We start from the raw sequence: 13,623 nt of genomic DNA, 5'->3' as shown, positions 1-13,623 counted from the left end.
CTCTAAGACATCCTTGAATAAAGACATAGTAAAAGTCCCTCCCCTCAAGGAGTTACATCCTCTTGAGATGTAACTTCCAGATCTGCATAATGCAAATGCTTGGTCTGTGAAGGCTTTCATGGAATGATCTGTCCTTACTCCTGCTGTCTAATATTACCAATGCTTACTCATTTGTCTAGTTTCAACTAAGTCAACCTCCGATATTTTATTTGATGCCAATTGCTTTTCATTTAAGTCATAATTATGGTTTCTTGTTTCTTTCTTATGGTAAGACTTCTTATTCTTCTTGTTGAGTCATTGCAGTCATGTTCGACTCTGTGACCCCAATGGGGGTCTTCTTGGCAAAGATAATGGAGCACTGCTTGCCATTTCCTTCTCTGGCTCATTTTGCAGATGAGGAACTGAGGCAAACAGGGTTAAGTGATTTGCCCAGGGTCACACAACTAGAAAGTGTCTGAGGCCAGATTTGAACTCAGGAAGATGAATCTTCCTGACTCTAGGCTTAGTATTCTATCTATTGTGCCATCTAGCTTCTTTCTTGTTTCTTATGGTAAGATTTCTTATTCTTAGGGTTCCTATTTTTTATTCTTAAATTAGAGAAAATAGGGTGAATCAGCAGTCAATAGATCTGGGTTCAGATCTTGACTCCTACACTTGCTAGTGCCTGTGACCCTTGCTAAGACACTTAATATATCTGGGCCTCAGCTTTGTCATCTGTAAAATGATGGTAATTGTACTTCAACTACTTCTTTTACAGTATGGTTTTGGGCAAAGTGCTTTGTAATCTTTTCAGTGCTTTTGAAATGTGAGTTATTGTTTAGAGCTAAATGAGATCTTAGAAACAAAGGGGTCCGACTTCTTCACCTTACCCATAAGAATCAGATACTCAGAGAGAGGAGGTTGTTGGCCCACAATCATACTATATAACTTGAGCCTCAATGTTCTCCTCTGCAAAGGAAGGGTATTTAATTAGATGCTCTTTAAGGTCCCTTGTGAGGTGAAGAAATGCTTGATTCAGTGAGGTTTTTCTGCTAGCTCTGGTGGTTGTTATTTCTTCAGTCTGGGAGCTGAAGGGTTAAAAAAGGCTCTTGTGGAAGATAATCAGCAGAGAAGCCATATATAGAATGGCAGATAAGAATGTTCTGCTCCAGCTGCGTCTTCAGCTTGTATGAGCAACATAGCTCCCAAGCTAGGAGCTTATGGCTCTCAATGACCTGAGTGTTTCTAAGAATTCTTCCTGCAGGCTTAACTTCCAGGGATAATTGGGGCAGAACATTGGATCTGGTGTTATAGAACTTGGCTCTATTCCTGGCTCTACTATTTGCTACCTGAGTGTCTTTGGAAAAGTCACAACTTCACTGAGTCTCAATGATCTCCTTCACCTATAAAATGATGGGGGCTGAATTAGGTGATATCTAAGATGTCTTTTTGCTTTAACTCCCTTGATGCTAACTCTTTATCCAAATCCTGATGCCTCATTGAGGTAAGGAGGTGATCATAGGATTTGAAGTCTTTGCCAGCAACACATAGTTCTGACAGTTCCCATCAACATACAACAAACAAACAAAAACGCCTGGAATACAGGCCAAGCCTAGCTCATTTCAGTACAGTTTGTCCATAATCAGATGATTGGCCACTGGTAGATAATTTTTTTCCAGCCACAAAAATTCACACAGGCCATCTATTAGAGCATTAAGGGGTTGGGATCTATAAAATCACTCCTGTCTTCAAGTTGTTGGCATTCTACTAGGTGGATACAAAATATAGACAGGTAAATATATACATGAGTATTTGAGAAGGAGAGAGGAAGCCTCAGTTTTCTTTGGTAGATTCTTCAGATAAATACCCAAACTCAGATATCATTGTAACATTGCTTAATGTCAGCTTTCTCCTTACCTACCATCCAAAAGTTCATCATAGCTAGCCTGGACTCATGGCAAGCATAAGGAAATGATGACTTCTAACCCACTAGGTGCCATATCTATGCTTTCTGCCACACAATGTCCCATTAGCCTTTCTAATGCTAGAATATCATACTCAATTAGCAGTTCACCAATCCTCTCAAGGGATGCCTTCAGTGTGACTCATTATTGCAAATCTGCCTATCTTTCAATGTATCATGAGTACAATCTTAATGTGTCTAAAAATAGTGTTAAAGATAGGGAATGGCAGTAAGCCCTTTATGCACCAATAACTCAACAAGAAGTTTTGGACTTGGGAAAGTGTTAGGGAGGGGCAAAAATCAAAAGAGAAAATCATTAGTTGCCGTCATTGATAGCCAGCTGCACTGACCACACCTTATGTCATTTCCCAGACTTGCTTGGACTTGCTCAGTCAGTCATGGTTGGTGCTGGTTTTAGCGTAAAGTTTGCAATGTTTGAAAAGTAACTATTACCATGTATTTAAGAGGGAGTTAAAAAAAAGCACAAAACTGTGGGGTATTATGCTTTCATGTGTGACGTTTGTGGCTCCCCTCATCTCGTTCCTCTTTTAATTCAGTCTTCCTCATGCCTAGACACAGATCTGTTCCAATGGTCCCATTTGTGAACTAAAGTTCTCAGCAGGAAAGACATTTTATTTTTCGTTTTCAGTTGGAGGCAGATGGGATTTGCTATTAGGTAATAAGTTTGGGAAGAGATGTTACAAACTCACCTAGGTCTTTTAAAGTTTATGTCACTAAGGTGTCTACAGATCCAGGAAGTCAAGAACTGCTTTAGGGAATAATGTAGAGGGTCACTCTGGGTCATAGAGAGAGTTGCAAGAGATCTTAGAGATCATCCAGAGGCAGCTAGGTGACTCAATGCATAGAGAGTTGTGCTTAGAGGCAGTAACACCTGGGTTCTGATTCAACCTCAGATATCCTTCCTAGCAGTATAACCCTGTACAAGTCACTTAACCTCTGTCTGACTCAATTTCCTTGTCTGTGAAATGGGGATAACAACAGCACCAACCTTCCAGGGCTGTTGTGAGAATCAAATGACATAATATCTATAAAGTACTTAGCACAGTGCCTGGCACATAATAAATGCTTTCCACCCCACCCCATCCTTCCTTCATCTATGTCCAATGAGGAAACTATGAGGAAACTGAGGCCCAGAGGTAAAGTGATTTGGAGAAGTAATTAACAGAGCTAGGCAAATCCAGGGCCTCTAATTGCAAAGGCAATAATCTTTTCAGTATATTAAATGTTTCATTTCATTTAATTTGATATGACTATAAATTATAAATGTTTCTTAAATTGAATTGGATTGAATTGAATAAAACCACAGTGTCGTGGCTCTGGAGTTAGTCAATCTGATGTTTCTTATCTGTGGGATCTGTGGGATCTTCGGAGAGTCCATGAAAACCCCCTGAGCCCCAGATTCCTCATCTGTAAAATAAAGGGATTAGACCAGATTGCTCCTTATAGCTGCTGAAGCCTTAGATCTTGGAGCCTAAGAAGACAGAATATGAAAACACTGACTACAGACTGTTAGAGCTGGAAAGCACCTTAGGACGTAGAATGTTCTATAGAATTTCAGAGCATCGGAGCATTGCAAAGGACTAGCCATACTTCTCCCTCTTAAAGTTATGAGGTTGATTTTTTTGAACCTGAATAAGACTTTGTTTTATTTTTTAAATTTTTTTAAAAAATTTTTAGGCAATTGGGGTTAAGTGACTTGCCCAGAATCACACAGCTATTAAGTGTCAAGTGTTTGGTCTGAGACAGGATTTGAACTCAGTCCTCCTGACTTCAGGGCCAGTGCTCTATCCACTGCGCCACCTATCTTCCCCCTGAATAAGACTTTACACAGGTGATGCAGTGGATAGACTGCTAGACCTGGAGTCAGGAGGACCTGAGTTCAAATCTAGCCTCAGACACATGCTAGCTGTGTGACCCTGGTAAGTCACTTAAGCCTGTTTGCCTCATTTTCTCACATGTAAAATGAGTTGGAGAAGGAAATGGCAAACCACTCCAGTATCTTTGCCAAGAAAACCACAAATAGGATCATGAAAGTCGACCATGAATGAAATGACTCAACGATAACTAGGCTTTACATTTATCCCTATTCAAAATTCTTGTTATTATTAGAAGATTAATAAATTCTTCTTATTACAAATGATACAGTCGTCCAGCCTGTCAAGATCTTTTGGGCTACTAACTCTGTCATATAATTAACAAATTGTCATCCTTCCAAGTTTTATATCAAATTTGACAAATGTGCCAACTAATACCCTTATGCATGCCCCTGATAAAAGCAACAGGATTTGTAAGTCAGAGAGTTGAACTTGATGTTGGGAAAACCTGAGTTCAAATTTCACCTGAGACCCCCATAAGCTATCTGACCATGGTCATATGACTTAATCTTCCTGGGTCTTAGTTTCCTCATTTGCAAAATGAGAGACCAGGACCTAATGACTTCTAACATCACTTCCAGTTCTAAATCTATGATTGCATCACCCTCTCATCACTAAGACCCTTCATGGCCTAGAAAACTCCACTAAATACCTTTTTTTCCAAGTTGTCATTGTACCATTAATGATTATTCTTTGGATCTATTGAACTAGTTTCAAATACATCTAATCTGTTAGCTCTCTAACTAATATTTCTGCATCTTTTCCACAGAGAGAGACTGTCAAGTTGTTTGCTAATATCTAGCTAACCTATACCTATAGAATGTCCCTGATATTTCATTCTGATAACCCTGCCAGAAAAGGAAATTAAGTTAGCTATGTTGGTTCTTTGTGATCACTACTTCCTCTTTTGTCAGAAAGCAACATTATATGTCTGAGAATTTTGCTGGGAATTAGTCAGCTGCGCTGGTCTTCCGTTTGCCGACCAGATTCTCTTCCTTTTTTTTTTCTTACAATTCTCTGGTCCCTCTCTTTCCCTTCAGTCTTTCAAAGTCTGCTACTAGTGTGATGGCTGAGCAATCTCATCAGTCAATTCTGTCAGAACCACAGGATGCAGCTCTTCATGGCTAAGTGACTTGGATTCACTAAAGGCAACATGCTTCCTAAATACCACCCTTCTTAGTCTCTTGGGCATCCGCTCCTTATTAAACATTTTAGTTCTTGACATTCCAGTCCAAACACCATAACTTTAGAGGTGAGAGAGAGCTTAGAGTCCCTCCCATTTTAAGATGAGGAAACTGGTTATTCTTGGTAGAAGAAACAGAAGCAAAATTAAGTGACACATCTTTGCCTCCTTTATCAGTTATCATCACCCTCCTGCTGGAGAATTGGTTCTTTCCCCTCTTTGACTCTTCTCGCTCCCTCAACATAGCTTTAACGTCCCTCTCCCAAACACTCCTTTTGTTGCACTCCTGATATAGGTCCCTTTTGTACTTTCTGTTCCCTGTTCTGTGCATGTCTTTTAAAAATATAATTTGATCAATGAATTTCCTGTGATCTACATTGATCTTTTAAGAAAATTTCCCCATTTCCTCCTCTGTGGACTTGTTTCTCATATTATCTTCAGAATTCCATTATTGACAGTTTCCTATCCCTTCTAAGCTATCATCTCCTTTGGAAATAGGCTGTGTTAAACCCTAGGGTGTGTGTCTGATCATGGCTGATCATCTAGTTAAATTCTTTTATTTCACAGGTGGAGAAAGTGAGGTTCAGAAAGGGACAGTGAGTTGTCCAAGGTCACAGTCAGTTAAGTAGAAGAGCTGCACTAGAATAGAAGTTGAATCCAAGTCTTTTGACTTCTAGTTGTTTTCAGTTGTGTCTGATCTTCATGACCCCATTTCAGGGTTTTTTTGGGGGGGGGGCAAAGATACTGGAGTGGTTTGCCATTTCCTTCTCCAGCTCATTTTACAGATGAGGAAACTGAGGCAAACAAGGTGAAGAGACTTAACCAGGGTCACTTAGTTAGTGAATGTCTGAGACCAGATTTGAACCCAGGTCCTCCTGACTCTATGTCTGGGGCTCTATCCGCTGCACCACCTAGCTGCTTTAACTTCTAGACTAGTGTTCTTTCCACTAAATCAGTGTTCCTCAGAATTATTTGGCTAGAGAGCATTTTTGGTCTGTGGCACCTGATATAGTATCTCACACATGGTAGGCACTTAAATCCCTATTGATTGATCTAGACCTTGAAATCTATTGTTAAAAAATTATACATGTTACTGTGGCCATTGGGCTATATCGTGAAATCATGGGATGTCAGAATTAGCAAATTCATTGATTAATTAAATTCCAGTTTATGATGTTATTGCCCAGATCAGTTGAGCTTAGATGCTTCACATTCAGTGAAGCCATAAATGCCAGTGGGAAATGAAGGGCCTGAATTTCTACAAGTGTTTTTTAAATTTTCTTTGTCGGATTTCTGAGCAGAGACCAAGGTTTTGTAATTAATCAAATGTTAAAATGACAGCTGGTCTAATACAGGCCAACATAGTCTTATCCTTCCCAACAGTGTAGTCAGAACTCTGATTCATGTATTGTCTTCATCTTTTCCCTTTGTTGGCATATTTATCAGCTTTGACACTGAGTTAGGCCATATGTACTCCTGCACACAGTAAGCACTTAATAAATATTTGCTGAGCTTAATTAAGCTGAAATAGAACACTTCTTCATATAATTTCAATGCATTTGTCTCCAAGTTTTTTATTTGACTAGATAATGAATAGGGAACCTTTTTATAATTCCTTAACTCAGGATGAAATGTTTGAATTAGTTTTGTCACCCATCCAAGCTTACAGATACTTTGGATGTCCTGCAAGGTTGGGGGACGTGCTTATGTTAGAAATTGAGGTTCAAGCAGTTTCGAGCCTGAACTATTTTAATTTTTCAGTGTAGTAATCTTAAATCTGGTGTTTAACCCCAAGTGTGTGGGAATACATCCTATATAAAGTTTCTATTATTGTCACACATATCAATTCTCTGGCTTTAAAAAACGCCCACCTCTCTCTCAAAGCTTCCTCTTCAATCTATCATTTTGTTGTTGTTTTTTTTTTTTCCAGTGAGATTCACAATTTCATAGTGATGGAACTTTTGATTAAAAATATTTATTCTTCCTGGCAAATCTCTTAAAAATGCCATGGTTACTTAAATTTAAAAGAGCCTTGGACCAGGTACAAACTGACTCCATAATACAGATTGAGCTGGTCAAGTCTTTTCTTAACTGTGGTTTGTTGTTTTTCTGTTGTTTCTTTGTGACCCCATTTAGGGTTTTCTTAGCAAAGGTACTGGAGTGATATGCCATTTCCTTCTCCAGCTCATTTTATAGATGAGGAAACTGAGGCAAACAGGGTGAAAGGATTTGGCCAGGGCCATACAACTAGTAAGCTCAGGACTGACCACGCCACACATACCTCCAATCAATAAATTCCAGTGGCTGCTTGTCACCTCCAGGATCAAATATACATATCATTCTTTGTCCTTCAAGGTCTTTCATAATCTTTCTTCCCACTCCTTACCCACCAACACTTTTCTAATCTTCTTACACCTTAAACACAACTGTGTACTCTGTGATCCAGTGAAACTGGACTCCTTGCTGTTGCTTACACAAGACATTCCCACCTCCTGTCTCTGGACATCTTCATTGGCTATCTCCCATGAATTTATGTAATATATAATATATGTATGTATTTATAATATTATAATCTATCTTATCTATCTATCTATCTATCTATCTATCTAAGATGAGGTAGACATGAGACAGGAGAGCATTTTCAGCATGGATTGGGGTGGGGAGAGACTTGTGGCAGCAGATCAACCAATGGGCTATTGTAATAGTCCGTGTGTGTTGTGATGACGGCTGCACCAGGGTGGTGACAGTGTCAGAGGAGAGAAAGGGATATATGGGAAAGATGTTACAAAGATAAAAATCAATAGGTTTTGGCAACAGATTGGACATGGGAGTGACAGTAAGAGAGTAAAGAGTTGAAAATGACACCTAGGTTTGAGCCTAGGTGTCTAGGAAGATGTTGGTACCCTAAAGAGGAATAGGTAAGTTAGGAAGGGGGAAGGGTTTGGGAGAAAAGATTATTCAGTTTTGTACATGTTGAATTTAAGGTATCTATGAAATACCCAGTTGGATATGTCCAGTAGGCAGTTGGAGATGTGAAACTGGAGCTGTTATTTGGTATTCTTATTCAGAATAACATAATTGTTTTAAAATGAATGATGTGAGTTAATCTATCTATATGCCAATTTTTACTAATTCTCAAAACTTCAAGAATCAATAGTTACTCTACAAAGGACAGCAATTCTCCCCAAATAAAAAAAAAGAATCTGAGTGTGTTGGAAACAGCTGGGGATCTGAAGTCAAAGAACCTGAATTCAAGCCCTGGATTTGCTCCCTGTTGCCTATGTGATGAAAAACAAGTCCCTTTACCTTTCTGTGCCCCAGTTACCTTATCTGTAAAATACAGAGATAAGATTATGTAATCTTTAAAGTTCCTTCTAGCTTTAAGTTCTATAAACCTACCTCATGATGCTTTTCCATTACTCCCTTAGAATCATAGAGTCATGGGATTTTCAAGTTGGAATGTGGCTTAGAAATCACCTGAGTGTAACCCCACCCCACTCCCACTTTGCTGATAAGAGGACTAAACCCAGAGAGGTAAAATGACTTGCTCAGAGGTGTACAGCTAGATCTGACTCCTTAGACCCCTTAGCAGCAGAATCCTCTTCTACAAATTCCAAAACTATTTTGTTTTTTCTTGATTGGGTTGGCTTGATGTAGACGATGATTCTAAAGTGTGGACACCACGAAAGCCATCTTTTATAAAAGGAAGGAACCGGCCCTTGGGGACGTGCATATTCCATAGTCCCTCCATCTTGGGAAATTAATTTGAAAAGGCCACAGAGAGCACCTTTCTAATATACTGGGATTTCTATGCCTTGCCTGGTGGAAAAATTCAGTGTGTGTGTGTGTGTGTGTGTGTGTGTGTGTGTGTGAAGGCAGCTCCAAAGTATAATACTTAATGCTTAATTTTCAAATTCCACTCTGCTGAGAGGAGCGACTACACACAAAACACAGTATCATTGCAAGGAGGGTGCTATACAGCTTTCTTCATTTGTGAAGAACACTGGACAAGAGAAATTACTGAATTTGTAGGAGTTGGAATTCAGGCTAGGCTTGGGGGTGGGCTTCTAGAGAACTTATATGATTAAACACAAGTGGGATGCTCAAAGGAGATCTGTGCAATTTCCACTGCTCAGTGATAAGACAGGATCATAGAATGTCAGAATAAATTGTCTCTGGTATTGCACCTATCAAGGAATCTTATCTGATCCTACTATAGGTAGGACACATCTTCTTAAAGAAAAACCTTTCAGGCTTTGTCTTGCTCTATTGATTAGAATGTTGTTGTTTTTTAAGTCAATATCAAGAAACTCTTGTATTCTCTGAATCTTTCAGGTCATTCTGTGACTGTAAAGATGTGGTCAGTTGTAGAATCTCATTTACCAAGGCTATTTCATGCCATTCTCTTGGTGGATGTAAGCTTCTTAAGGGCAGGGACTATGTCTCATATAGTGGCTCCATGCATGCAGGAGTTTTTAAAATTGTTTATTTTGTTTCATTTTTTTTGTCTTTGGATCCCCAACTCCTTGCACAGAACCTCTGATACAGTAAGAAGCTAATAAATTATTACTGGATTAGATTGGTTCAGACTGTACTGTGACATCTCAATTTTGTATATCCCCTAGTACCTAATACATAGAACACTAGTAATAGAGATTTGTTGAATTGAATGAATGGTTAGATGAGCCTCTTAAAAACAACTTTTGTTTTCCCCTAGGACTAGACAACGACTTCCTTGCTGTTCTGTGTGATTATCCATCTCCTGACATCAGCCCACCTATATTCCGCCGAGGAGAGAAACTACGTGTAATTTCAGAGTAAGTTTCCTTCGCAGGAACCACCAGGTACTCTGAAAATAACTGCCATTCCTAAAGCACTTTAAAGCATAAATAACTTCTCACAGCAGCCCTCTGAGCTTGCCCATAAAATGAGCATGATCTCCATTACACAGATGAAGCACATAGCGGTGAGTTGTTCATAGCCACATGGCTACTGAGTGTCAGAACTGACTGAGATATGAATCCAGGGTTCCTGGATCAAAATTCAGCCTTCTTTCTCCAATACCATGCCACCCTTCTTTAGGCTAAAATAAAATAAAATGATTAAACTATGGGGAGAAAACAAAGCCATTGGCTGAGCTTCCCATTTAACTAAACAGCTCAACACTATTGGTGAAAAGAGAAAAACGCATCTGACTTTGGCAATATCACAGAATCACAGAAATTTCAGAGTAGGAAGAAGCTTCAGCAGCCATCTACTCCAACCTATGTCCCTGAAAGAATCTTCACTACGATGTACCCAACCAGGGCCTGTTGATTGATTGGCTGATGGTTTGCATTTGATCATCTTCAAGGTTTCTTTCAACTCTAGGAAGCTATGGTTCTATGGTAATGGAGGTGAGGAGCAGTGTCACATAATGGAGAGAGTGCTAGATTAGGAATCAGGAAGATCTGGGATTAAATCCTGCCTCAGATACTCACTAGTCCATGACGATTAGCAAGTTATTGAACTCTCTGATCCTGTAAATTGTGAAGAATAATAATACCTGTAGCACCTACCTTACAAGGCTGTGAAGATTAAATTAGATCATGTTTATGAAGCCCTTGGCAAAATGGAAAGCACCTCATAGACATCTATTATGATTATGCCCCGTCATTTCCTAGCAACATGATCTTCCTTAGACTAAATCTGATTATTTGTGTTGCTATTTGTACAGTGAAGGAGGCTGGTGGAGAGCAATTTCCCTCAGCACTGGTCGAGAAAGTTATATTCCTGGAATGTGTGTGGCCAAAGTTTACCATGGGTGAGTAAACTTCCTAAACTCCACCAACCCAGCTCAGTCATGACGCAATTTTGTTTTGTTTTGTTTTAGCTTATAGGGACTTTACAGGAAATGATGTGTTCTAAAAATCAATTACATATCTAGAATTTAGAATTATACAGCAGTAAACACACCCAGATTGCAATTCTCTAGCTTCTGACCAGGCAAATGATAGCCTGGAAATGGACAATAACATGGACGGAAAATAAAACAAGGTAAAATCTGCAGTCTGTACTTTTTGTGGTAGGTGGTACAGTGGATAGAGTTCTGTGTCTGGTGTCAGGAGGATCTGAGTACAAATGTGGCCCTTGCTAGCTGTGTGACCTTGGACAAGTCATTTAACCTCTGTTTGCCCCAGTTTCCTCAGCTGTAAAATGGGGATAATAATACCACCTACCTCCCAGGGATGTTGTGAGGATCAAATGAGATAGTATATTTATAAAGCACTTAGCACAGTGCCTGGCGTATAGTAGATGCTATATAAAATGCTAGCTGCTATTATTATTATACCATTTTCAAGGATTCATAATTTACTTGTGGTGGCAGCCTTCTAGACTCTGAGAAAGAATACGGAGTAGCAGGAACAACGTGGAATTATAGGAATTCCCAGCTGACACTATCCAAGCTGAGCATTTTAACTGGACAAGATAAAGATCACTATACTTACATATATTAGTGTATATTACATATAGACTCTACTATATATTACATTTCATCAAGCCTTCATGGAGGAGAAAAGTAAGGAGAAGGCAGAGAAGAAAGGAAAGAAAGAAGGAAGGAAGGAAAAAAGAAAAGGGAAGAAAGAAAGAAGAGGGGGGGAGGAAGAAAGAAAGAGAAGAGAAAGAAGGAAAGAAAGAAAGGAAGTAAAAGAAAAAACAAAGTGAGAGAATGTTTGTTTGCTGGTCTCCAAAAGTACTGCATTTACATTTAAAGAAGATCCTGGCAATCTGCATTGCCTGCTACCATGGAGATCTCATAAGATGATGTCTAAAAAGGTCTTACATTTTCTCTGAAGAATGTAGCTAGATACATTTTCAGTAATGATTATTCAGTTCAATTTAATTCAATAGCTTTCTATTTGGTACCTATTCATGCATGTATTTTTCTGCTAAGCTAAGTTACGAATAACTGTATTTTATGTCTGTCTGTCTGTATCTGTGAATATATGTATGTATATATGCTTACCAAAAGGTGGGTGGCTTTTTGGTGATAAATTTCCCCAAATTTAACTAGTCTGAACTTCATATAATAGACACATAAAGTCTATTCCTGGGCTTGTACTTGAGGCCTGCCCAGCTTAGTAGGATCTGAGAAAACCTGTCCTCCACCAGCATGGTGTATGAGAACCCAAGGTCACTGCCATGCCACTGTGAAGCATTAAAGGAGGATTTTCATGTAGGATAGACAAATAGTTATGTCCTTTGCCAGCATTCTCCTCTGATGCCTTAGATATGATGTGAAAGTGTGAATTTATATGTTTATGAAATACTGTGTTGTAACCTTTTTATCGCACATTGTAACACAAACCACTTACTAATAAAGTATGACCAAGTATTGGTCTGAGCCATTTCTGCCAAAAAAAAAGATCATTTGAATTTAGTGTGTGAACTCTTGGTGCACAGATGAGTGCTATTAAAAGTATTTAAAGAGAGGTTGTCTTCTTAAGCAAGTTAAAAGCTCTATCTACTATCTAATTTATAGGAAAATGAAATTGCTAAATCATAGCTTTATGGGTCCTACTCAGCTGGCTAAAAGATTCATAGATTTGTTATGTAGGAATAAGAAAGGAGACAGTGTGGTATAGTGGAAAGGGCTCTGGCTCTGGAGTCAAAGGAGTTGGTTTCAAGTCCTACCTATGATACTTGCTATCTTTGTGACCTTGAGCAAGTCATGTATTTTCTGTGAGCCTCAGTTTCCTCATCAGTAAAATGAGGGGGGAATAGATCAGATGGCCTGTGAGGTCCTTTTCAGCTTTAGAATTATGATCAAGGGGAGAATATCATAACAATAGTGAGGATAACTTACATTTATATAATGCATTAAAGTTTACAAAGTGTTTTGGTCTTTGGGAACCAGGGAGCACCCATCAGTTAACTTTTGCCATTTGTAAAGCTGTAAAATTCATTTGGTCAGAGTCTGTAGATTCTAACTTTTTCATAATTTGGTCTTGGACTCAGTTGATTTTGACTTGAGTTCTAGGGACGAGTGGTATGAGAGTTCTTTGTACAGTTACTTCAGTCATGTCTGACTCGTCGAAACCCCATTTGGGGTTTTCTTGGCAAAGATATTGGAATGGCTTGCTATTTCCTTCTCCACCTCATTTTACAGATGAGGAAACTGAGGCAAACAGGGTTAAGTGACTTGTTTGGGGTCACACAGCTAGTAAGTGTCTTAGGGCAAATTTGAATTCAGGTCTTCCTGACTCCAAGCCCAGTGCTCTTTCCATCGTGCCACTTTACTACTCTGACTTGAGGGTAGAGCGAGCTTGAACATACAGAGAATGAGAAAGAATTTAATGGAAACTTTTTTGTTTTCCAGTTGGCTCTTTGAAGGATTAGGAAGAGACAAAGCTGAAGAACTTTTACTGCTGCCTGACACAAAGATAGGCTCCTTCATGATCAGAGAAAGTGAAACTAAGAAAGGTAAGGAAGACCAAAGGGTGCTTTTTTCCATGCTGTTATCAGATTTTTATAAGTTTCTTTCCCGCTTGACTCATTATGGTCCTTCTTTGTCCCATCCTCTTACACCTTTGGAAACCATATCCAGAGCTGGTAAGCTAATG

The 13,623-nt window shown here is 39.1% G+C and overlaps 2 protein-coding genes across 2 annotated transcripts in view; one reads left to right on the top strand and one right to left on the bottom strand.

Annotated features, from left to right (window-relative positions):
- TG (thyroglobulin) overlaps nt 1-13,623 on the bottom strand; it is a 371,783-nt gene that overhangs the window by 111,202 nt on the left and 246,958 nt on the right. The window lies entirely within an intron of this gene.
- Nucleotides 1-13,623, top strand: part of SLA (Src like adaptor) — a 58,438-nt gene that overhangs the window by 25,411 nt on the left and 19,404 nt on the right. Inside the window, exons 3-5 of the mRNA XM_027845503.1 lie at nt 9,738-9,837; nt 10,737-10,823; nt 13,380-13,483. Coding sequence (XP_027701304.1) covers nt 9,738-9,837; nt 10,737-10,823; nt 13,380-13,483 — 291 coding nt within the window. The remainder of the gene's footprint in view (nt 1-9,737; nt 9,838-10,736; nt 10,824-13,379; nt 13,484-13,623) is intronic.

Source organism: Vombatus ursinus, unplaced genomic scaffold (assembly GCF_900497805.2).
Source record: "Vombatus ursinus unplaced genomic scaffold, bare-nosed wombat genome assembly UNPS02014973.1, whole genome shotgun sequence".
NCBI lineage: Eukaryota > Metazoa > Chordata > Mammalia > Diprotodontia > Vombatidae > Vombatus > Vombatus ursinus.
Note: the sequence above shows the minus strand (reverse complement) of the source record. Positions and strands in the feature narration are given on the sequence as shown.